The following is a 23,050-nucleotide window of genomic DNA, read 5'->3' on the forward strand; positions in this document are numbered from 1 at the left end:
TCATACCCACCTGTACCCACACTCCAACCCCATACCCACCTGTACCCTCTACCTCCAGCCCCATACCCACCCTGTACCCTCTACCCCCAGCCCCATTGTCACCAGTCCCCACTATGCCAACCCCATACCCACCTGTACCCTCTACCCCCAGCCTCATTTACACCAGTCCCCCTTATGCCAACCCCATGCCCCCCCGTGCCCCCCGCGGTACCCTGCAGCCAGCGGGAGCTGTACTTGAGGCTGCGCAGCGGCTGCCGCCCGGGGCTCAGGCTGCGGTAGATGACTGAGTCGCTGGCCTGGAAGTCAGCCACGGTGGCAGAGTAGAGGCTGCCATCTGCGGGGGGGTGGGGGGGGGGTGAGGGGGGGTGGGCACCCACAGACACGCATCGGCCCTGTGCCCACCCCCGGGCACCCCACGGCACAGCCCCAACCCGACTGGCACCCACCTACGAAGAGGGCGACGATGCTCTGCTTGGCGTCGAAGGGGCACCTCGCCTGCCCGCTCAGCTCCTCGCCCTCCTGTGCCAGGCTGCTCACCTGGGGGGGGGGGGGAGGCGAGGAGATGTGACCCCCCCCACCCCCCCCCAGAGCACACTCATCACAGTGCCCAGGCTGCGGTGCCAGCCTCGGGGGGGAGGTGATGAGGATGCCCAAACTCATTGCACCGCCGGGCAGTGCCCTGCTGTGCTGCCCTGTGCAGGGCTGAGCCCCCCCAAACTCATCACACCCCAACCATGCCCTGCAGCGAGGGCTGAGCCCCCCCAAACTCATCACATCCCAACCATGCCCTGCAGTGAGGGCTGAGCCCCCCAAACTCATCACATCCCAACCATGTCCTGCAGTGAGGACTGAGCCCCCCCAAACTCATCACACCCCAACCATGCCCTGCAGCGAGGGCTGAGCCCCCCCAAACTCATCACACCCCAACCATGCCCTGCAGTGAGGGCTGAGCCCCCCCAGACTCATCACACCCCAACCATGCCCTGCAGTGAGGGCTGAGCCCCCCCAAACTCATCACACCCCAACCATGCCCTGCAGTGAGGGCTGAGCCCCCCCAAACTCATCACACCCCAACCATGCCCTGCAGTGACTGAGCCCCCCCCAAACTCATCACAGCCCAACCATGCCCTGCAGCGAGGGCTGAGCCCCCCCAAACTCATCACACCCCAACCATGCCCTGCAGTGACTGAGCCCCCCCAGACTCATCACACCCCAACCATGCCCTGCAGTGAGGGCTGAGCCCCCCCAAACTCATCACACCCCAACCATGCCCTCAGCAGAGACTGAGCCCCCCCCAAACTCATCACACCCCAACCATGCCCTGCAGTGAGGGCTGAGCCCCCCCAAACTCATCACACCCCAACCATGCCCTCAGCAGAGACTGAGCCCCCCCAAACTCATCACACCCCAACCATGCCCTGCAGTGAGGGCTGAGCCCCCCCAAACTCATCACAGCCCAACCATGCCCCGCAGCGAGGGCTGAGCCCCCCCGGGCCGTGCCCCCACCTGGTAGAAGCGGCAGAGGGGGCTGAAGGCGTTGGTGCCACAGGCCAGCAGGGTGCCAGCGTCGCGGGGCACCAGCACCCGGATGTAGTTGTGGCACTCATCCTGCGTGGGCACACGGGGGGGGAGGGGGCACAGTGAGCCCCGAGGTCACCACCTGCCCCTGCCCCCTTCTCGGGCTCTGACTCTGCACCCCAACACTGTGTGCCCCTGTGCCACCCACAGCCTGTGCCCCCCACGTGCCCCTGTGCCAACACAGCCTGTGCATGGTGCCCCCCATGCCCTGCACCCTGCCCCCCAGTGCCCCCACACCCAGTTCCCCACATGCCCTGCACCCCAGTGCCCAGTGTCCCCTATGCCCTGAACCCCAGTGCCCAGTTCCCCCCATGCCCTGTACCCCAGTGCCCCCACACCCCGTGCATGGTGCCCCCCCATGCCCTGTACCCCAGTGCCCAGTGCCCCTCACCCCCAGTGCCCCCCATGCCTTGCCCCCCAGTGCCCCCACACCCAGTGCCCCCCATGCCCTGCACCCCAGTGCCCAGTGCTCCTCACCCCCAGTGCCCCCCATGCCCAGCACCCTGTACCCCTGTGCCCCCACCCCCCGTGCCCGGTGCCCCCCGTGCCCCCCGCCCGTACCTGGCGCCGCCCACGCATGGCACAGTTCTCCCTGCCGCGGCTCTCCCAGGTGAGATGCTGCCAGGCGATACCAGGCCACGGGTGGGCGTTGGGTGGGCACAGGGACAGCCCCGCGCTGCCAGCCCCCCCCCCCCCCCCCCGCGGACCCCCCCAGGCCCCTTACCCGCGTGGGGTACAGCGTCCGTGGGTCCTGCCCCAGGTCGAAGGAGTAAATGTGGTCCCTGGGGGGGGAGGGGCGAGCGTGAGAGGGGACATGGGGACAGGAGGGGGGCAGGGGGAGAGGGGGGCAGAGGGTAAGAGGCAGGAGAGGGACAAGGGGAGAGGGACAGGAGAGGGACAGGAGAGGGACAGGAGAGGGACAGGGGGAGAGGGACAGGAGAGAGACAGGAGAGGGACAAGGGGAGAGGGACAGGAGAGGGACAGGAGAGGGACAGGAGAGGGACAGGAGAGGGACAGGAGAGGGACAGGAGAGGGACAAGGGGAGAGGGACAGGAGAGAGACAGGAGAGGGACAGGAGAGAGACAGGAGAGGGACAGGGGGAGAGGGACAGGAGAGAGACAGGAGAGGGACAGGGGGAGAGGGACAGGAGAGAGACAGGAGAGGGGACAGGGGGGAGAGGGACAGGAGAGGGACAGGAGAGGGACAGGAGAGGGACAAGGGAGAGGGACAAGGGAGAGGGACAAGGGAGAGGGACAAGGGAGAGGGACAAGGGAGAGGGACAAGGGAGAGGGACAGGAGAGAGACAGTAGAGGGACAGGAGAGAGACAGGAGAGGGACAGGAGAGGGACAGGAGAGGGACAGGAGAGGGACAGGGGGAGAGGGACAGGAGAGAGACAGGAGAGGGACAGGAGAGGGACAGGAGAGGGACAGGAGAGGGACAGGGAGAGGGACAGGAGAGGGACAGGGGGAGAGGGACAGGAGAGAGACAGGAGAGGGACAAGGGAGAGAGAGAGAGGGACAAGGGAGAGGGACAAGGGAGAGGGACAGGAGAGGGACAGGGGGAGAGGGACAGGAGAGAGACAGGAGAGGGACAGGGGGAGAGGGACAGGAGAGAGACAGGAGAGGGACAGGGGGAGAGGGACAGGAGAGAGACAGGAGAGGGACAGGAGAGGGACAGGAGAGGGACAGGAGAGAGACAGGAGAGGGACAGGGGGAGAGGGACAGGAGAGGGACAGGAGAGGGACAGGAGAGGGACAGGAGAGGGACAGGAGAGGGACAGGGGGAGAGGGACAGGAGAGAGACAGGAGAGGAGAGGAGAGGAGAGGAGAGGAGAGGGACAGGAGAGAGACAGGAGAGGGACAGGAGAGGGACAGGAGAGGACAGGAGAGGGACAGGGGGAGAGGGACAGGAGAGAGACAGGAGAGGGACAGGGGGAGAGGGACAGGAGAGAGACAGGAGAGGGACAGGGGGAGAGGGACAGGGGGAGAGGGACAGGAGAGAGACAGGAGAGGGACAGGGGGAGAGGGACAGGAGAGGGACAGGAGAGGGACAGGAGAGGGACAGGAGAGGGACAGGAGAGGGACAGGGGGAGAGGGACAGGAGAGAGACAGGAGAGGGACAGGAGAGGGACAGGAGAGGGACAGGAGAGAGACAGGAGAGGGACAGGGGGAGAGGGACAGGAGAGAGACAGGAGAGGGACAGGAGAGGGACAGGAGAGGGACAAGGGGAGAGGTACAGGGGGAGTGCCCAAGAGTGCCCAAGCATGCCCAAGGTGCCCAAGAGTGCCCAAGGTGCCCATGAATGCCCAAGAGTGCCTAAGCATGCCCAAGGTGCCCAAGGTGCCCAAGAGTGCCCAAGGTGCCCAAGGTGCCCAAGAGTGCCCAAGGTGCCCAAGAGTGCCCAAGCATGCCCAAGGTGCCCAAGGGTGCCATAGAGTGCCCAAGCATGCCCAAGGTGCCCAAGAGTGCCCAAGGGTGCCATAGAGTGCCCAAGCATGCCCAAGGTGCCCAAGAGTGCCCAAGGGTGCCATAGAGTGCCCAAGCATGCCCAAGAGTGCCCAAGCATGCCTAAGGTGCCCAAGAGTGCCCAAGGTGCCCAAGAGTGCCCAAGCATGCCCAAGGTGCCCAAGAGTGCCCAAGGTGCCCAAGAGTGCCACAGAGTGCCCAAGCATGCCCAAGAGTGCCCAAGAGTGCCCAAGCATGCCCAAGAGTGCCTAAGCATGCCCAAGAGTGCCCAAGGTGCCCAAGAGTGCCATAGAGTGCCCAAGCATGCCCAAGAGTGCCCAAGAGTGCCCAAGGTGCCCAAGAGTGCCACAGAGTGCCCAAGCATGCCCAAGGTGCTGCAGAGTGCAGCAGAGCGCCCTGGTGCCCCCCTGTGCCCTGTGCCCTGTGCCCTGTGCCCGCTGCCCCCCAGGCTCACCTGGCAGCCAGCAGCAGGCTGTGGTTGAGGCTCAGCATGCGCTGGATGCCCAGGCCCAGCTGGGCACTGAGCCTGTCCCCACGCAGGCCTCTGAAGCAGGGGTAGGAGGCAGTGGCTGTGGGCACACAGGGCACAGGTGGTGACCTCTCTGCCACCCCCTCCCCGAGCCTGCCACCCAAGGTGCCCCCACCCAGCTCACCTGCCAGCCCCACGGTGCTGCGTGGCACCAGGTCCTGGGGGAAGGTCTGAGCTGAGCCCCCCGGGGGCAGCAGCAGGAGGAGGAGGAGGAGGAGGAGGCTGAAGGGCAGCAGTGCCCCCAGCATGGCCGAAGGTGCCCGCAGGGGATGTGGGGCAGAGAGGGCACCAAAGCCCTGAGCTGCCAGGGGCTGGGCACAGGCAGGGGAAGGTGAGGCACAGGGACAGTGCCCTCAGTGCCCCCTCCCAGTGCCCTCAGTGCCCACTCTCACTGCCCTGAGTGCCCACACCCAGTGCCCTCAGTGCCCACTCACACTGCCCTCAGTGCCCCCTCCCAGTGCCCTCAGTGCCCTCAGTGCCCCCTTCCACTGCCCTCAGTGCCCACTGCCAGTGCCCTCAGTGCCCACTCCCAGTGCCCTCAGTGCCCTCAGTGCCCCCTCCCAGTGCCCTCAGTGCCCACTCACACTGCCCCCAGTGCCCACTCCCAGTCTCCCCAGTGCCCTCTGCTCCCAGCCCAGCTCCCCTGTCCCCCCTAAACCCCCTCCAAGCAGTGCCCCCCAAACCTCCCCTGGCACCCCCATGGCACCCCAAGGACCCTCCCCAACCCCCCCCAACCCCCCCCGACACCCTCACAACCCCCCCCAACCCCCCCCCCCGAACTTCCAACCCCCCCCAAACCCCCTCCAAGCTCGCAACAACCCCCCCGGGCCCCCCCAAACCCCTTCAGCGCCCCCAGACCCTCAACACTTCCCCTCCAACCCCCCCAAACCCCCTCCAACCCCTGCCGACCCCCCCCAAACCCCCTCAAAACCCCCAACGCCCCCCAAGGCCCCCCCAAACACCCCCAAAGCCCCCCCAAACCCACCTCAAAACCCCCTCCAGCCCCCCCAAACCCCTAACCCCCCCAAAAGCCCCCCCAAAGCCCCCCCAACACCCCCCAAAGCCCCCCCAAACCCACCTCAAAACCCCTTCCAGCCACCCAAACCCCTAACCCCCCCAAAAGCCCCCCCAAAGCCCCCCCCAACACCCCCCAAAGCCCCCCCAAACACCTAACCCCCCCAAAGCCCCCCCAAACCCCCTCCAACCCCTGCCGACCCCCCCCAAACCCCCTCAAAACCCCCAACACCCCCAAAGCCCCCCCAAAGCCACTTCAAAACCCCCTCCAGCCCCCCCTAAAACCCTTAACCCCCCCCGACACCCCCCTAAACCCCCTCCCATCCCCCTAAACCCCCCCCAACCCCCCCAAGTCCCTAATCCCCCCCAAAACCGAGCTGAAATCCCCTCCAGCCCCCCCGAAACCCCCCCACACCCCCAAAGACCCCCTCCCAGCCCCCCCTAAACCCCCCCACCCCCTAACTCCCCCCCCAAGTCCTCCAAACCCCCCCAACCCCCCCAATCCCCCCAAACCCCCTCTAAACCCCCCCGACCCCCCCCAGACCCCCCCACCTCCCTAACTCCCCCTCCAACCCCCCCCAAACCCTCCCCGACACCCCCCAAGACCCCCTCCCAGCCCCCCCTAAACCCCCCCACCCCCCTAACTCCCCCCCCAAAGTCCTTCAACCCCCCCCAAGCCCTCCCAAAACCTCCCCACCCCCCTAACCCCCCCGACACCCCCCAAGACCCCCTTCCAGTCCCCCTAAATCCCCTCAACCCCCTAACTCCCCCCCCAAACCCCCCCAAACCCCCTTAAACCCCCCCCGACACCCCCCAAGACCCTCTCCCAGCCCCCCCACACCCCCCCACACCCCCTAACTCTCCCCCCCAAACCCCCTTAAACCCCCCCAAGACCCCCTCCCAGCCCCCCTAAACCCCCGACCCCCTAACTCCCCCCCCAAAGCCCCCCTAAACCCCCCCCGACACCCCCCAAGACCCCCTCCCAGCCCCCCCTAAACCCCCCAACCCCCTAACTCCCCCCTCAAACCCCCCCAACCCCCACTCGACACCCCCCAAGACCCCCCCCACCCCCCTAACTCCCCCCCAAAGTCCTCCAACCCCCCCCAAAACTTCCCCTAACTCCCCTAAACCCCCCCTACACCCCCCAAGACCCCCTCCCAGCCCCCCACACCCCCCCACACCCCCTAACTCCCCCCCAAACCCCCTTAAACCCCCCCAAGACCCCCTCCCAGCCCCCCTAAACCCCCCGACCCCCTAACTCCCCCCCCAAAGCCCCCCTAAACCCCCCCGACACCCCCCAAGACCCCCTCCCAGCCCCCCCTAAACCCCCCAACCCCCTAACTCCCCCCTCAAACCCCCCAACCCCCACTCGACACCCCCCAAGACCCCCCCACCCCCCTAACTCCCCCCCCAAAGTCCTCCAACCCCCCCCGAGCCCCCCCAAAACTTCCCCTAACCCCCCCTAAACCCCCCCCAAGACCCCCTCCCAGCCCCCCCTAAACCCCCCGACCCCCTAACTCCCCCCCAGCCCCCCCTAAACCCCCCCACCCCCCTAACTCCCCCCCCAAACCCCCCCCAACCCCTCCAAAACCTCCCCTAACCCCCCCTAAACCCCCTCCCAGCCCCCCCTAAACCCCCCCAACCCCTTAACTCCCCCCAAAGTCCTCCAAACCCCCCCGAGCCCCCTCAAAACTTCCCCTAACCCCCCCTAAACCCCCCCTAAACCCCCCCGACCCCCTAACTCCCCCCCCAAACCCCCTCTAAACCCCTCCGACAACCCCCCCCAGCCCCCCCTAACCCCCCCCACCCCCCTAACTCCCCCCCCGACCCCTCCTAAACCTATCCTAACCCCCCCCGACACCCCCCAAGACCCCCCTCACTCCCTAACTCCCCCCCCAAAGTCCTCCAACCCCCCCCAGCCCCCTCAAAACCTCCCCTAACCCCCCCTAAACCCCCCCCGACACCCCCCAAGACCCCCTCCCAGCCCCCCCTAAACCCCCAACCCCCTAACTCCCCCCCCAAACCCCCCCAACCCCCACTCGACACCCCCCAAGAACCCCCCCACCCCCCTAACTCCCCCCCCCAAGTCCTCCAACCCCCCCCGAGCCCCCCCAAATCTTCCCCTAACCCCCCCTAAACCCCCCCCAAGACCCCCCCCCAGCCCCCCCTAAACCCCCCGACCCCCTAACTCCCCCCCCAAACCCCCCCTAAACCCCCCCGACCCCCCCCAGCCTCCCCTAAACCCCCCCACCCCTCTAACTCCCCCCCCCAAACCCCCCCCGACCCCCCCCAACCCCCTAACTCCCCCCCCCAAGTCCTCCAACCCCCCCGAGCCCCCCCAAAACCTCCCCTAACCCCCCCTAAACCCCCCCCCGACACCCCCCAAGCCCCCTCCGGTCTCCCTCCCCCCCCCCCCTCTCCCCCCCCCCTCCCCTCCCCCCCCCCCCCCCCATCCCGGTACCGGCTCCGCTCCGCTCGCGGCTCCCTCCCGGTCCCGCACAGCTCCGAGCGGCTCCGCCCCGGAACGGGGCCGGGAGTGGGGAGAGACCCCCCCGGGGGACCCCCCCACGGGACCCCCCCCAGGGCCCCCCCCCGGGGCGGGCTATAGATAGTCTTTAATCGCCGCTAAGGAGCTGAGCCGCGGGCGGAGCCTGCACACGCGTGGGGCACTGCCCTGACCCCCCCCCCCACCCGTGACCCCCACCCGTGACAGCGCAGAGGGAGGGGGGGGGGATGGGGGACAGGGGGGGAACAGGGGGGGACCCCCCCTGCCTGTTGCGCTTTGTGCTCAACCCCCCCCGGAGTGAGGCACTGGAAGGGAGTTGGGGCTCGGAGGTCTCCCGTGGGTGCCCCAAGGGGTGGACAAAGGCTCCCCCCACCCTCCCCCCCACTCGTGACAGCCCAGGCTGGGGGCACCCCCGGGTGGGGACACCCCCGGGACCAGCCTCGGGGGGGAGTGGGCTCGGAGGTCTCCCGTGGGTGCCCCAAGGTGTGGACAAAGGCTCCCCCCCCCCCCCCCCCACTCGTGACAGCCCAGGCTGGGGGCACCCCCGGGTGGAGGCACCCCCGGGTGGAGGCACCCCCGGGTGGGGACACCCCCGGGACCAGCCTCAGGGGGGAGTGGGCTCGGAGGTCTCCCGTGGGTGCCCCAAGGGCCACCAGGTGTGGACAACCTCCCCCAACCCCCCCACTCGTGACAGCCCAGGCTGGGGACACCCCCGGGTGGGAACTCCCCTGGGTAGGGAGTCCCCAGCCTCAGAGGGGAGTGGGCTCGGAGATCCCCCGTGGGTGCCCCAATGTGTGGACAAAGCCTCCCCCAACCCCCCCCACTCGTGACAGCCCAGGTGGGGAATCCCCAGCCTCGGGGGGGAGTGGGCTCGGAGGTCCCCCGTGGGTGCCACGCGGGCTCGGTGCCCTCCGGGGGCATCTCAGTGGGTCCTAGAGGGGGGGGGGGCCGTGCGTGGGGGTGATCTCTGGGGGGGGTCTCAAGGGTGCGGGCACGGCGCTGGCTGCCACCCCCGTGGCGTGACCCCCCCCCCACTCGTGACAGCCCAGAGTGGAGACCCCCCCCAGCTCCAGCCTGGTGCTGTTTGTGCCCACCCTAGCCCCGGGGGGGGGTGGGTGGGAGGTGCCCAGTAGGTGCCACTCAGGTTGGGGTCCCCAAGTGCCACCAGGTGCCCCCCAGCCCCTCCGTGGGGCACCCCCGAGGACCGAGTGGGCCTCGAGGGGTTTGGGGGGGGTCTGGGGGGGTCTGGAGGGGGCTGGAGGGGGTCTGGGGGGGGGTCTGGAGGAGGTCTGGAGGAGTTTGGGGGGGGTCTGGAGGGGTCGGGGGGACTGGAGGAGGTCTGGAGGAGTTTGGGGGGGGGTCTGGAGGGGTCTGGAGGGGTCTGGGGTCTGGAGGGGGTTTGGAGGGGTCTGGGGGGGGTCTGGGGGGGTCTGAAGGGGGTCTGGAGGGGTTCGGGGGGGGTTCTGGGAGGGGTCTGGGGGGGTCTGGAAGGGTCTGGGGGGGGTCGGGGGGGGGTCTGGAAGGGTCTGGGGGGGGTCTGGAGGAGTTTGGGGGGGTCTGGAGGGGTCTGGGGGGGGTCTGGAGGAGTTTGGGGGGGTCTGGAGGGGTCTGGGGGGGTTTGGGGGGGTCTGGAGGGGGCTGGAGAGGTCTGTAAGGGGTCTGGAGGGGTCTGGGGGAGGTCTGGAGGGGTCTGGGGGGGTCTGGAGGGGCTCTGGCGGGGGTCTGGGGGGAGTCTGGAGGGGGTCTGGGGGGAGTCTGGGGGGGTCTGGATGGGGTCTGGGGAGGGTCTGGGAGGGTTCTGGAGGGGGTCTGGGGGGGGTCTGGGGGGGTCTGGGGGGGGTCTGGCTCTGGGGGTCCCGGGGGCGCGGGCACAGAGCGACCCCTGGCGGCGCTGGGCGGAATGGCAGCAGGGTGGCAGAGCCGAGCGGTGGGCACGGTGCCTATGTGCCCAGGGAGGGGGCAAGAAGGTCCCCGGGGAGGGGGCAAGAAGCGCCCCAGGGGGGGGCAAGAAGGTCCCCGGGGGGGGGCAAGAAGCGCCCCAGGGAGGGGGCAAGAAGGTCCCCGGGGAGGGGGCAAGAAGGTCCCGGGGAGGGGGCAAGAAGGTCCCCGGGGAGGGGGCAAGAAGGTCCCCGGGGGGAGGCAAGAAGGTCCCCGGGGAGGGGGCAAGAAGCGCCCCAGGGAGGGGGCAAGAAGGTCCCAGGGAGGGGGCAAGAAGCGCCCCGGGGAGGGGGCAAGAAATGCCCCAGGGGGGGCAAGAAGGTCCCCGGGGGGGGGCAAGAAGTGCCCCAGGGAGGGGGCAAGAAGGTCCCCAGAGACCTTCCTGCCCCCCCAGGGTCCTGTCCCTGTGTCCCCAGGGGGGTGACCACATCTTCAGGGGGGTGACCCCATCCTGGGGGGGGTGACCCCATCCTCGGGGGGGGGGTCTGACCCCCAGCCCCAGGGGTGGGTGCCCCCCCCCCCGAGTGGCAGTGCTGCAGGAGGGGACAGGCAGAGCTGGGCAGCAGGGATCAGTTTATTGGGGGGGGGGACACACACACACATGGGACTGTCCCCAGCCCTGAGGGGGTCTGGGGGGGGTCCAGGCACTGGTGTGGAGGAGAAGGGGGCAGGAGGAGTCCACCTGGGGGGGTCCAACCCCCTGGGAGGGCAAAGGGATAGAAATGAAGAGAGGGAAAGCAGCGGCTGGGAAACGTCACCCCAGGGCCTCCCAGTGCCTCCCAGTGCCTCCCAGTGCCAGCTCCCAGTTCCAGCTCCCAGTGCCTCCCAGTTCCAGCTCCCAGTTCCAGCTCCCAGTGCCCTCCCAGTACCTCCCAGTGCCCTCCCAGTGCCTCCCAGTGCCAGCTCCCAGTGCCCTCCCAGTGCCTCCCAGTGCCTCCCAGTTCCAGCTCCCAGTGCCCTCCCAGTGCCCTCCCAGTGCCTCCCACTGCCTCCCAGTGCCTTCCAGTACCTCCCAGTGCCCTCCCAGTGCCTCCCAGTGCCTCCCAGTGCCTCCCAGTGCCTCCTCCCAGTGCCTCCCAGTACCTCCTCCCAGTACCTCCCAGTGCCTCCCAGTGCAAGCTACCAGTGCCTCCCAATGCCTCCCAGTGCCTCCTCCCAGTGCCTTCCAGTACCTCCCAGTGCAAGCTACCAGTGCCTCTTCCCAGTGCCTCCCAGTGCCAGCTCCCAGTAGCTCCCAGTAAGCTCCCAGTACCTCCCAGTGCCTCCCAGTGCCAGCTCCCAGTACCTCCCAGTACCTCCCAGTACCTCCCAGTGCGAGCTCCCAGTGCCTCCCAGTATCTCCCAGTAGCTCCCAGTGCCTCCCAGCGGCTTCCAGAGCCTCCCAGTGCCTCCCAGTGCGAGCTCCCAGTGCCTCCCAGTGCGAGCTCCCAGTGCCTCCCAGTACCTCCCAGTGCATTCCAATAGCTCCCAGGAGCTCCCAGTACATCCCAGCAGCTCCCAGTAGGAGCACTCAGCAACTCCCAGTACCTCCCAGCAGCTCCTAGGAGCTCCCAGTACATCCCAGACAGCTCCCAGGAGCTCCCAGCACATCCCAGCAGCTCCCAGCAGCTCCCAGCACATCCCAGCAGCTCCCAGTAGGAGCACTCAGCAACTCCCAGCACATCCCAGTGGCTCCCAGCAGCTCCCAGGATCTTCCAGCACATCCCAGATGGCTCCCAGCACATCCCAGGAGCTCCCAGCAGCTCCCAGGATCTTCCAGCACATCCCAGCAGCTCCCAGCACATCCCAGATGGCTCCCAGCAGCTCCCAGTGCCTCCCAGTACATCCCAGACAGCTCCCAGCAGCTCCCAGCACATCCCAGCAGCTCCCAGTAGGAGCACTCAGCAGCTCCCAGCATATCCCAGTGGCTCCCAGCAGCTCCCAGCACATCCCAGCAGCTCCCAGCAGCTCCCAGCACATCCCAGCAGCTCCCAGCGGCTCCCAGCAGCTCCCAGCGGCTCCCAGCAGCTCCCAGCACCCGGCGCTGGGTGTGAGGTCCCTCGCAGGAGGCAGGGGGGGGCAGCACCTTCCCGTCCCTCCCTTCCCCTCCCTCTGCGGCCCCTCCGGTAGCTCCCAACCGGCGCCGGGTGCCGGAGGCTGCCCCCGGGTCGCCGTCCCCGCGGGATGCCAGCTCCGGCGCCAGGTCCCCGGCGTCACAGCGTGAAGATCTCGTCCTCGGCATCGCGGAGGGCAGCTGCCCGCGGGGTCCGGGTGAGGGGCCGGGGGCCGAGGCGAGCCCCCCGTGGGGGCGGCGGGACGCCGGGATCGCGGCTCCGGGAGCCTTCGCTCACGGTCGTGCTGCAGGGACGCAGCGGGGTGGCACTGAGGGGTGGCACTGAGGGGCTGGCACCGAAAGGGGTGGCACTGCCGGCCCCTCCCCCCAGTGCCAGGCTCCGCTCCGCGCCCGCCCCCTCGCCCCGTTCGGCTGCGCTCACCCCGAGCCGCCCGCACGCAGCCGCTGCGCCGCCGCCGCCGCCGCCTTCGAGCGCCCGATCTCGGCGTCCAACCGGCGCAGGAAAGCGCTGGCAGAGAGGTCGTGGCTGGACGGGGCAGAAGCGGCAGTGGCGTCCCCCGGGGGCACCGAACCGTCCTTGTCCTCATCCTTGTCCTCGTCCTCGGGGCAGGGCTGCCCCGGCCCCGCCGGCGCGGGGATGAGCAGGGTGGGCTTGAGGAAGATCGTGTCCGAGGTGTAGAGGCGGTTGGCTCGCTTGATCTGCTCCGTCTGCCGCGGGGGGGACAGCAGGGGACGGGGACAGGGGGGACAGGGGGTGGGAGGAAAGGTGAGGAAGGGCTGGGGAGAGGGACAGGACAGGTATGGGGAGAGGGACGGGAGGGGACAGCTTGGGACGTTCATGGGAGGCATGGGAGAGGTGAAGAAGAGGATGGGGGCAGGAGGGGACAGCTTGGGATGTTCATGGGCATAGGAGAGGTGAAGAAGAGGATGGGGGCAGGAGGGGACAGAGCTTGGGATGTTCACAGGCATAGGAGAGGTGAAGAAGAGGATGGGGACAGGAGGGGACAGCTTGGGACGTTCATAGGAGAGGTGAAGAAGAGGATGGGGACAGGAGGGGACAGCTTGGGATGTTCATGGGCATAGGAGAGGTGAAGAAGAGGATGGGGACAGGAGGGGACAGAGCTTGGGATGTTCATGGGCATAGGAGAGGTGAAGAAGAGGATGGGGACAGGAGGGGACAGCTTGGGACGTTCACAGGAGGCACAGGGCAGGTGAAGAAGAGGATGGGGACAGGAGGGGACAGCTTGGGACGTTCATGGGCATAGGAGAGGTGAAGAAGAGGACAGGGACAGGAGGGGACAGCTTGGGATGGTGGCAGGATAAGGGTGGAGACAGGGATGAGGGCAGGGATGAGGAGAGGATGGGACAGGGCAGAGATGGTGATGGGAGGGGGACAACCATTGGGCAGGTGGGAGAGGGGACCAGGGGACAGGAGGGGATGGAGGAGGGAGGGTGACAGGGACAAGGAGAGGGACAAGAACGGGGGACAGGACAGGGTAGGGACAGCGACAGGAGGGGACAACCATTGGGCAAGTGGGAGAGGGGACCAGGGGCAGCAGGGCACAGAGCAGGGAGGGTGGCAGGGACGAGCGCAGGGCACGGAGCAGGGTGGGTGGCAGGGACAGGAGCAGGGCACGGAGCAGGGCACGGAGCAGGGAGGGTGCCAGGGACAGGAGCAGGGCAGGAGGGCACGGAGCAGGGCACAGAGCAGGGCACAGAGCAGGGCACAGAGCAGGGAGGGTGCCAGGGACAGGAGCAGGGCACGGAGCAGGGCACAGAGCAGGGCACAGAGCAGGGAGGGTGGCAGGGACAGGAGCAGGGCACGGAGCAGGGCACAGAGCAGGGCACAGAGCAGGGAGGGTGCCAGGGACGAGCGCAGGATGCGGTGGGCACAGCCTGGGGGGCAGCCTCTGTCGGGGCCAGGGTGGGCGAGGGCCGGGGGCAGGGAGGGCCTGACGGGGACCCCGGGGCCGTCCTGCCGCCCCTGTCCCGCTGTCCCTCCTCCTCCTCCTCCCGCCGCCCCCGGTGCCCGCCGGTGCCCGCCGGTGCCCGCCGCTCACCGTCACGCCGTAGCGCAGCGCCAGCCCCGGCAGTGTGTCCCCGGGCCGCAGCCGGTGCTGCCGAGCGGCGCCTCCCGCTGCCCCGCCGCCCGCCGCCATGGCCTGCCTCGGTCATGCGAACAGCTCCGTTCCGGCCGGCAGCCGGCCCAGGGCTCGCCGCTCCGGTGGCGGTTCCCGGGAACCGGCAGGGCCCTGCCGGCCTCTGGGACTTGTAGTCCGGGACGGAGCGGAGCGGAGCCGCCGCCGCTGCACCCCCCCACCCCCCGGGCAGCGCTGCCGTTCCCGGCCCCGTTCCCGGCCCCACACCCCGGACCCCCCCCCCCGGGCCGCTCCCGGTCCCCGCCGCCGCCAGGGTCCGCCCCGGGCGCTGCTGCTGTGCCCAGCGGCGCCAGCAGGGGGCAGCACCCCCGGAGCCGCCATCCCGGCATGCCGCGGGGCTGCCCCGCCCCGCCCCCTGCGCGCTCTGATTGGTCACCGCTGGCGCGCACTGCCCGCTGGGAGCGGCCGCCCGGAAGTGGGGACCGGGCAGGTTCCCATAGCAACCGCGGGTGGGAGCCGCTGCCGCCGCCGCTGCCGGTGCCGGTGCCGGTGCCGGTACTGACCCTGCCGGTGCTGACCCTGCCCCTGCTGCTGCCCCTGCTCCTATCGCTGCCATCGCTGCCGCTGCTGCCCCTGCCCCTGCCGGTACTGCCCCTGCCGGTGCTGCCCCTGCCGCCGGTGCTGCCATCGCTGCCATCGCTGCCGCTGCTGCTGCCGCTGCCGGTACTGCCCCTGCCGGTGCTGCCCCTGCCCCTGCCCCTATCGCTGCCATCTCTGCCGGTGCCGGTGCTGCCCCTGCCGGTGCTGCCATCGCTGCTGCCGCTGCCCCTGCCGCTGCTGCCGGTGCCGGTACTGCCGCTGCTGCCCCTGCCGGTGCTGCCATCGCTGCCGCTGCTGCCCCTGCCCCTATCGCTGCCATCGCTGCCGCTGCTGCCCCTGCCGGTGCTGCCATCGCTGCCGCTGCTGCCCCTGCCCCTGCCGCTGCTGCTGCCCCTGCCCCTATCGCCGCCATCGCTGCCGGTACTGCCCCTGCCCCTGCCGGTACTGCCCCTGCCCCTGCCCCTGCTCCTGCCGGTGCTGCTGCCCCTGCCCCTGCCGCTGCCGCCGGTGCTGCCCCTGCCGGTACTGCCCCTGCCGCCGGTGCTGCCCCTGCCGCCGCCGCCGCCTCTATGTCCTTCAAGCGGGAGGGAGACGACCCCGGGCAGCTGGGAGTGCTGCAGGTGAGCTCCGGACCCCGCAGACCCTCCCCGACCCCGGCCCCGACTGCCCTTCCCCCCCCCCCCGCCACCCTCCCTGCGCTCGGCCCTGAGAGAAGCAGGCAGGGCTGGAAGGGAGCACAAGGAGCAGGCAGTGCCAACCCCTGCCATGCCCAGGGACACCCTGCCCTAGAGCAGGCTGCACACAGCCTCAGCCAGCCTGGCCTCAAACACCTCCAGCCATGGGGCCTCAACCACCTCCCTGGGCAACCCCTGCCAGGCTCTCACCACTCTCCTGCTCAGCAACTTCCTCCTCCCCTCCAGCCTCACTCTCCCCACCTCCAGCTCTGCTCCATCCCCCCCACTCCTGCCACTCCCTCACAGCCTCAAAAGTTCCTCCCCAGCTTTTTTGGAGCCCCCTTCAGGTCCTGGCAGGCCACAAGAAGGTCCCCTGGGAGCCTCCTCTGCTGCAGCCTGCACAGCCCCAACTCTTTCAGGCTGTGCTCACAGCAGAGCTGCTGCAGCCTCTCAGCATCCTCCTGGCCCTGCTCTGGACACTCTCCAGCATCTCCACAGCCCTCTTGGCCCAGGGGCTCCAGAGCTGGAGGCAGGACTCCAGGTGGGGTCTCAGCAGAGGGCAGAATCCCCTCCCTGGCCCTGCTGCCCACACTGCTGCTGCTGCAGCCCAGGCTCTGGCTGCTCTCTGGGCTGCAGTGCTCACTGCTGGCTCCTGCTGAGCTTCTGCTCCCCCAGCACCCCCAAGTGCCTCTGCTCAGGGCTGCTCTGCAGCCTGGCACTGCCCAGCCTGGATTGGTGCTTGGCATTGCCTCCACCCAGCTGCAGGACCTTGCCCTTGGTCTCGTTGTACCTCTGAGCATCCTCCTGACCCCTGAGCCCTCTGAGCATCCTCCTGGCCCTGCTCTGGACACTCTCCAGCATCTCCCTTCCCTCTCAGCATCCTCCTGGCCCTGCTCTGGACACTCTCCAGCATCTCCTCAGCCCTTCCTGACCCCTGAGCCCTCTCAGCATCCTCCTGGCCCTGCTCTGAACACTCTCCAGCATCTCCCTTCCCTCTCAGCATCCTCCTGGCCCTGCTCTGGACACTCTCCAGCATCTCCTCAGCCCTTCCTGACCCCTGAGCCCTCTCAGCATCCTCCTGACCCCTGAGCCCTCTCAGCATCCTCCTGGCCCTGCTCTGGACACTCTCCAGCATCTCCTCAGCCCTTCCTGACCCCTGAGCCCTCTCAGCATCCTCCTGACCCCTGAGCCCTCTCAGCATCCTCCTGGCCCTGCTCTGGACACTCTCCAGCATCTCCACAGCCCTCCTGGCCCAGGGGCTCCAGACCTGGATGCATTTCTCCTCCCAACCCTTCCTGCCCACCACTGCCCCTCGCTGTCCTCCCTGCACCCCTGCCCCTCCCCATCTACTTCTCACTCCTGCCCTGCCTCGATCCCTGCCTCCACATTTCCCTCCCAGCACCCTAAATGCCCTCCTTGGCCAAACCTGCTCCCCCAAATCCCCCCCCCCCGAGCACTGCCCCCACCCCCTGAAGCAGCTTTTCCCCCCAGCAGAACACCTCCCCTCCCCCCACCCCTCACAACCAGGCTGCTGAGGGCTGCCCGGGCTGGGGGGGAAGGGCTGACTCCTTCTGGGGTGCTCTGGGGGGGGGGGGGGGCAAACCTCCACCTCCAGCAGCTGGTGGAGGGGGGAAGGAGCTCCCCTAACCCCCCCCCCCACCTCTGTGCCCCCCCCAGAGGAGACGCATCGCAGACCTGCTGGCCAACTACATCCCCGAGGAGGAGGCTCTGCTGCTGAGGAGTGGCAAGTAAGTGAGACCCCCCCCCCGGGAGGTGAGACCCCCACACCCCTCTTAAAGCTCTCAGTGTGGTGCTGATGCCAACCTTGCCCCCCCCCTCTGCCTGGCACAGGTATGCCTGCACGGTCTGTGCCCACCGCCCTGTCTTCGACACCCTGGAGGTGCTGACAGTGCACAGGGCTGGCAGGAGGCACAGGAGCAGTAAGTGTGGGGGTGGCACACTGGGGGGTGGCACCACCCGGGGCGGGGGGGAAGCCTAAAAGATCCTCCAGCTCCAGGTCCTTGCTGTGCCCAGGGGCACCTCCACCAGCTCGGGATGCTCAGGGCCAGACTCTGACCACTCTCAACCTGTGCCAGGCTCTACTCGCCCTCAACCTGTGCCAGGCTCTCCCCAGCCTCAACCTGTGCCAGGCTTTCACCACCCTCAACCTGTGCCAGGCTCTCACCACCCTCAACCTGTGCCAGACTCTGACCACTCTCAACCTGTGCCAGGCTCTACTCGCCCTCAACCTGTACCAGGCTCTGCCCAGCCTCAACCTGTGCCAGACTCTGACCACTCTCAACCTGTGCCAGGCTCTGCCCAGCCTCAACCTGTGCCAGGCTCTCACCACCCTCAACCTGTGCCAGACTCTGACCACTCTCAACCTGTGCCAGGCTCTACTCGCCCTCAACCTGTACCAGGCTATGCCCAGCCTCAACCTGTGCCAGGCTTTCCCCAGCCTCAACCTGTGCCAGGCTTTCCCCAGCCTCAACCTGTGCCAGGCTCTGCCCAGCCTCAACCTGTGCCAGGCTTTCCCTAGCCCTCAACCTGTGCCAGTGTCTCACCAGCCTCAACCTGTGCCAGGCACTCACCAGCCTCAACCTGTGCCAGGCTCTCCCCAGCCTCAACCTGTGCCAGGCTCTCACCACCCTCAACCTGTGCCAGGCTTTCCCTAGCCCTCAACCTGTGCCAGGCTCTGCCCACCCTCAACCTGTGCCAGGCTTTCCCCAGCCTCAACCTGTGCCAGACTGTGGGGGTCTCAGGCTCACTGGGGGGGTCTCAGGCTCACTGGGGAGGGTCTCAGGCTCACTGTGAGGGTCTCAGGCTCACTGGGGGGGGGTCTCAGGCTCACTGGGGGGGTCTCAGGCTCACTGGGGGGGTCTCAGGCTCACTGGGAGGATCTCAGGCTCACTGGGGGGGGGTCTCAGGCTCACTGGGGAGGGTCTCAGGCTCACTGGGGGGGGTCTCAGGCTCACTGGGGAGGTCTCAGGCTCACTGTGGGGGTCTCAGGCTCACTGGGGAGGGTCTCAGGTTCACTGTGGGGGTCTCAGGTTCACTGGGAGGGTCTCAGGCTCACTGGGGGGGGGTCTCAGGCTCACTGTGGGGGTCTCAGGCTCACTGTGGGGGTCTCAGGCTCACTGGGGGGGGTCTCAGGCTCACTGTGGGGGTCTCAGGCTCACTGTGAGGGTCTCAGGCTCACTGGGGGGGGGGTCTCAGGCTCACTGTGGGGGTCTCAGGCTCACTGTGAGGGTCTCAGGCTCACTGTGGGGGTCTCAGGCTCACTGGGGAGGGTCTCAGGCTCACTGGGAGGATCTCAGGCTCACTGGGGGGGGGGTCTCAGGCTCACTGTGAGGGTCTCAGGCTCACTGGGGGGGTCTCAGGCTCACTGGGGGGGGTCTCAGGCTCACTGGGGGGAGTCTCAGGCTCACTGGGGGGGTCTCAGGCTCACTATGAGGGTCTCAGGCTCACTGGGGGGGTCTCAGGCTCACTGGGAGGGTCTCAGGCTCACTGGGGGGGTCTCAGGCTCACTGGGGGGGTCTCAGGCTCACTGGGGAGGTCTCAGGCTCACTGGGGGAGTCTCAGGCTCACTGTGGGGGGGTCTCAGGCTCACTGGGGAGGGTCTCAGGCTCACTGGGGGGTCTCAGGCTCACTGTGAGGGTCTCAGGCTCACTGGGGGGGTCTCAGGCTCACTGGGGGGGGTCTCAGGCTCACTGGAGGGGCTCAGGCTCACTGGGGGGGGGTCTCAGGCTCACTGGGGGGGTCTCAGGCTCACTGGGGAGGGTCTCAGGCTCACTGGGGGGTCTCAGGCTCACTGTGAGGGTCTCAGGTTCACTGGGGAGGGTCTCAGGCTCACTGGGGGGTCTCAGGCTCACTGTGAGGGTCTCAGGCTCACTGGGGGGGGGTCTCAGGCTCACTGGAGGGGGGCTCAGGCTCACTGGGGGGGGGGTCTCAGGCTCACTGGGGGGGTCTCAGGCTCACTGTGGGGAGTCTCAGGCTCACTGGGGGGGTCTCAGGCTCACTGTGAGGGTTTCAGGCTCACTGGGGGGGTCTCAGGCTCACTGGGGGAGGGTCTCAGGCTCACTGTGAGGGTCTCAGGCTCACTGGGGGGGGTCTCAGGCTCACTGGGGGGGTCTCAGGCTCACTGTGAGGGTCTCAGGCTCACTGTGAGGGTCTCAGGCACATTGTGGGGGTCTCAGGCTCACTGGGGGGGGTCTCAGGCTCACTGGGGGGGTCTCAGGCTCACTGTCCCCCTCCCCCTCCTTCTCTCTGTCCCAGGCCTGCAGCACTTCTACGGCAGGAAAGGCTCCCCCCAGGCCGTGGCCCAGCAGCAGGGGCAGGGGCAGGAGGTGCAGGCAGAGGAGGAGGTTGGTGTGGATGCCTCTTCCTCGCCCCCAGAGCCCCCAGCCAGGCCCCCCCTGAGCTCTGTCTCCTCTCCCCAGGGCTCCCCAGCCCCTCTGTTGGCAAGGACCAGGAGGATCACTCACAGTGCCCTGCTGAAAGCTGCTCCCTACAGCAGCTGCTGCAGGAGGGCAGGGTGAGGGCTTTGGGGGGGCTGCAGGGGCAGGGAGAGAGGTTTGGGGGGCTGCAGGGCTTTGGGGGTGCTGCAGGGCTGGGTGAGGGCTTTGGGGGGCTGCAGGGGCTGGGTGAGGGCTTTGGGGGGCTGCAGGAGGGCAGGGAGAGAGCTTTGGGGGTGCTGCAGGAGGGCAGGGAGAGAGCTTTGGGGGTGCTGCAGGAGGGCAGGGTGAGAGCTTTGGGGGTGCTGCAGGGCAGGGGATGAGCTTTGGGGGTGCTGCAGGGGCAGGGTGAGGGCTTTGGGGTTGCTGCAGGGCAGGGGATGAGCTTTGGGGGTGCTGCAGGAGGGCAGGGTGAGGGCTTTGGGGTGCTGCAGGAGGGCAGGGGGAGAGCTTTGGGGGGCTGCAGGAGGGCAGGGGGAGAGCTTTGGGGGGCTGCAGGAGGGCAGGGGGAGAGCTTTGGGGGTGCTGCAGAGGCAGGGGGAGAGGGCAGGGCAGGGCAGGGCAGGGCAGGGCAGGGCAGGGCAGGGCAGGGCAGGGCAGGGCTGGGCAGGGCAGGGCAGGGCAGGGCAGGGCAGGGCAGGGCAGGGCAGGGCAGGGCAGGGCAGGGCAGGGCAGGGCTGGGGGGCAGGGCTGGGGTCGCTGATCTCGGAGGCGTCTCCCGGCCCAGGCTCTTCTCCGCTCTCCGCTCGCAGGGCGCTCGGAAGCAGCTCCCGAGTTGGTGCGGCCCAGGCAGGACCCAACTCTGCCCTGCCCCTGCCGGGGGCACCGCAGGGGCACGGAGGAGCCGCAGCTGCCACCCCTGCGGCAGCGCTGCCAGGGCACCGCGGCGGGCACGGAGGAACCGCAGCTGCCACCCCTGCGGCAGTGCTGCCAGGGCACCGCGGCGGGCACGGAGCAGCCGCAGCTGCCACCCCTGCGGCACTGCTGCCAGGGCACCGCGGCGGGCACGGAGCAGCCGCAGCTGCCACCCCTGCGGCAGTGCTGCCAGGGCACCGCGGCGGGCACGGAGCAGCCGCAGCTGCCACCCCTGCGGCAGTGCTGCCAGGGCACCGCGGCGGGCGGGCAGGTGAGAGCAGGGTGGCACAGTGCGGCAGGGGTGCCAGGCTCCCCGAGGGGCATCTCCCCTTTGCTGGGGCTCACCAAGCCCTCCCCCTCTGCCCTGCCAGGCACCCCGAGGGCAGCTGCAGCCCGGAGGCAGCCAGGAGGCAGCGGCGGAGCCTCGGCAGCAGCTCCCAGCCCCGCCCGGCGCCAGGCGCTGGAGCGCTACCTGCAGCTGCGCAGGTGAGCTTCGGTGCCACCCGCCGGGTGGGCACCCTCGGAACGGGGCTGGCACCCCCAGAACGGGGCCACCCCTCACTGCCTGCCTGTCTGCCCCTCTGTCCCCAGCGCTGGCTGGCTCCAGGACCCCTCTGGCAAGTGGGTGAAGGACCAGAACGTGGAGTTCGACTCGGACGAGGAGGAGCCTCCAGCGCTGCTGCCGCCAGCCTGAGCCCCTCTGCCCCCGACCGGTGCCCACGGGCACAGTCCCCGCGGGGCTGTCGCCAAGCCCCCACCCCTGAAGGGAATAAACTGGAGAGGGTGGAGGTGTCTGAGCCCTTGGGGTACCTTGGCGGGGGGGGGGGGGGGGAGGTCCATCCACCGGGTGGGGTTGGTTTTGGGGTGTCCTCACCCTGGGCAGAGCTCTGCCAGCTCTGTGCCAGCTTCGCTGTGGGGTTTGGCCCAGCCCTGCCCCGTCCCTGGCCCAAGGCACACTCAGTCTCTGACGAGCTGGCAGCTGCCAGCAGGTCGTGGCCTTTCGGGCTGGCAGTGCCCTTTCGGGGTGGCAGTGGCCTTTCGGGGTGGCAGTGGCCTTTCAGGGTAGCAGTGCCCTTTCGGGGTGGCAGTGCCCTTTCGGGGTGGCAGTGCCCTTTCAGGGTGGCAGTGCCCTTTCGGGGTGGCAGTGCCCTTTCGGGGTGGCAGTGCCCTTTCAGGGTGGCAGTGCCCTTTCGGGGTGGCAGTGCCCTTTCGGGGTGGCAGTGCCCTTTCAGGGTGGCAGTGCCCTTTCAGGGTAGCAGTGCCCTTTCGGGGTGGCAGTGCCCTTTCAGGGTGGCAGTGGCCTTTCAGGGTGGCAGTGCCCTTTCGGGGTGGCAGTGGCCTTTCGAGGTGGCAGTGCCCTTTCAGGGTGGCAGTGGCCTTTCAGGGTGGCAGTGCCCTTTCGGGGTGGCAGTGCCCTTTCGGGGTGGCAGTGGCCTTTCAGGGTAGCAGTGGCCTTTCAGGGTGGCAGTGCCCTTTCAGGGTGGCAGTGCCCTTTCGGGGTGGCAGTGCCCTTTCGGGGTGGCAGTGCCCTTTCAGGGTGGCAGTGCCCTTTCGGGGTGGCAGTGCCCTTTCAGGGTGGCAGTGGCCTTTCAGGGTAGCAGTGCCCTTTCGGGGTGGCAGTGCCCTTTCAGGGTGGCAGTGGCCTTTCAGGGTGGCAGTGCCCTTTCGGGGTGGCAGTGGCCTTTCGAGGTGGCAGTGCCCTTTCAGGGTGGCAGTGGCCTTTCAGGGTGGCAGTGCCCTTTCGGGGTGGCAGTGCCCTTTCGGGGTGGCAGTGGCCTTTCAGGGTAGCAGTGCCCTTTCAGGGTGGCAGTGCCCTTTCAGGGTAGCAGTGCCCTTTCAGGGTGGCAGTGCCCTTTCGGGGTGGCAGTGCCCTTTCGGGGTGGCAGTGCCCTTTCAGGGTGGCAGTGCCCTTTCGGGGTGGCAGTGCTGGGTCCTCCCCCTCCCCCCAGCACCTGTCCCAGAGCGTCGGAAGGTGCCCGGCAGTGCCACCCTCCCCCTGCCTCAGTTTCCCCTCCCCCCCCCGCCCCCCCCGTTTTCCTGCCAGCCTCTGGGTGCCAGTGAGTGCCCCCACACCAGGAGTGGCCCCCAGGGAGCTGTGCCCAGCTGTGCACCCTTGGGGCAGTACCCAGCAGCGCCCCTCCAAGGGTGCGTGGAGCCCGTGGAGGGGGTCCCTGGCAGCGATGTTGCCCCCGGGCTGGCACCAGGCTGGCACCAGGCTCTGGCTGCCTGCTTGCCTCCTGCTATAAATAGGTGGGGAGGGCTATAAATAGCCCCCGTGTGTGTCC

At 68.8% G+C, this 23,050-nt stretch overlaps 4 protein-coding genes across 6 annotated transcripts; 2 read left to right on the plus strand and 2 right to left on the minus strand.

Annotated features, from left to right (window-relative positions):
• Positions 1-211: 211 nt before the first annotated feature.
• Positions 212-8,107, minus strand: LOC135173972 (semaphorin-6C-like; the record flags this gene model as incomplete). The annotated part of the gene is made up of 8 exons (XM_064141201.1): positions 8,048-8,107; positions 4,697-4,883; positions 4,498-4,612; positions 2,303-2,360; positions 2,140-2,196; positions 1,507-1,608; positions 447-537; positions 212-334 (listed from the first exon to the last, which is right to left on the minus strand). Coding segments are annotated over exons 2-8 (670 nt in total), but the record flags the coding sequence as incomplete, so codon positions are not given.
• A 1,885-nt stretch (positions 8,108-9,992) lies between these two features.
• Positions 9,993-11,574, plus strand: LOC135173979 (bile salt-activated lipase-like). Its single transcript, XM_064141208.1, is given in 3 exon segments — positions 9,993-10,036; positions 11,111-11,234; positions 11,269-11,574. Coding segments are annotated over 3 exon segments (474 nt in total).
• Positions 11,422-14,489, minus strand: LYSMD1 (LysM domain containing 1). 2 transcript variants are annotated; one of them, XM_064141206.1, is made up of 3 exons: positions 14,144-14,489; positions 12,505-12,734; positions 11,422-12,367 (listed from the first exon to the last, which is right to left on the minus strand). In XM_064141206.1, exons 1-3 carry the CDS (start codon positions 14,240-14,242, stop codon positions 12,223-12,225), a joined length of 474 nt encoding a protein of 157 aa, XP_063997276.1. In that variant the 5' UTR covers positions 14,243-14,489; the 3' UTR covers positions 11,422-12,222. The 2 variants fall into 2 exon arrangements, with proteins under 2 accessions (XP_063997276.1, XP_063997275.1); XM_064141205.1 differs by having other exon boundaries at positions 11,425-12,367; positions 12,505-12,791; positions 14,144-14,475.
• Positions 14,490-15,273: 784 nt separating this feature from the next.
• SCNM1 (sodium channel modifier 1) lies at positions 15,274-21,557 on the plus strand. Of its 2 annotated transcripts, XM_064141203.1 has the most exons (8): positions 15,277-15,402; positions 17,134-17,204; positions 17,308-17,396; positions 19,732-19,820; positions 19,896-19,990; positions 20,663-21,036; positions 21,137-21,251; positions 21,357-21,557. In XM_064141203.1, the coding sequence occupies exons 1-8, from the start codon at positions 15,352-15,354 to the stop codon at positions 21,457-21,459; spliced, it is 987 nt and encodes a 328-aa protein (XP_063997273.1). In that variant the 5' UTR covers positions 15,277-15,351; the 3' UTR covers positions 21,460-21,557. The 2 variants fall into 2 exon arrangements, with proteins under 2 accessions (XP_063997274.1, XP_063997273.1); XM_064141204.1 differs by lacking the exon at positions 19,732-19,820 and having other exon boundaries at positions 15,274-15,402; positions 20,638-21,036.
• The last annotated feature ends 1,493 nt before the right edge of the window (positions 21,558-23,050 follow it).

The sequence above is a fragment of the Pogoniulus pusillus genome, unplaced genomic scaffold (assembly GCF_015220805.1).
Source record: "Pogoniulus pusillus isolate bPogPus1 unplaced genomic scaffold, bPogPus1.pri scaffold_174_arrow_ctg1, whole genome shotgun sequence".
In the NCBI taxonomy this organism is placed as follows: domain Eukaryota; kingdom Metazoa; phylum Chordata; class Aves; order Piciformes; family Lybiidae; genus Pogoniulus; species Pogoniulus pusillus.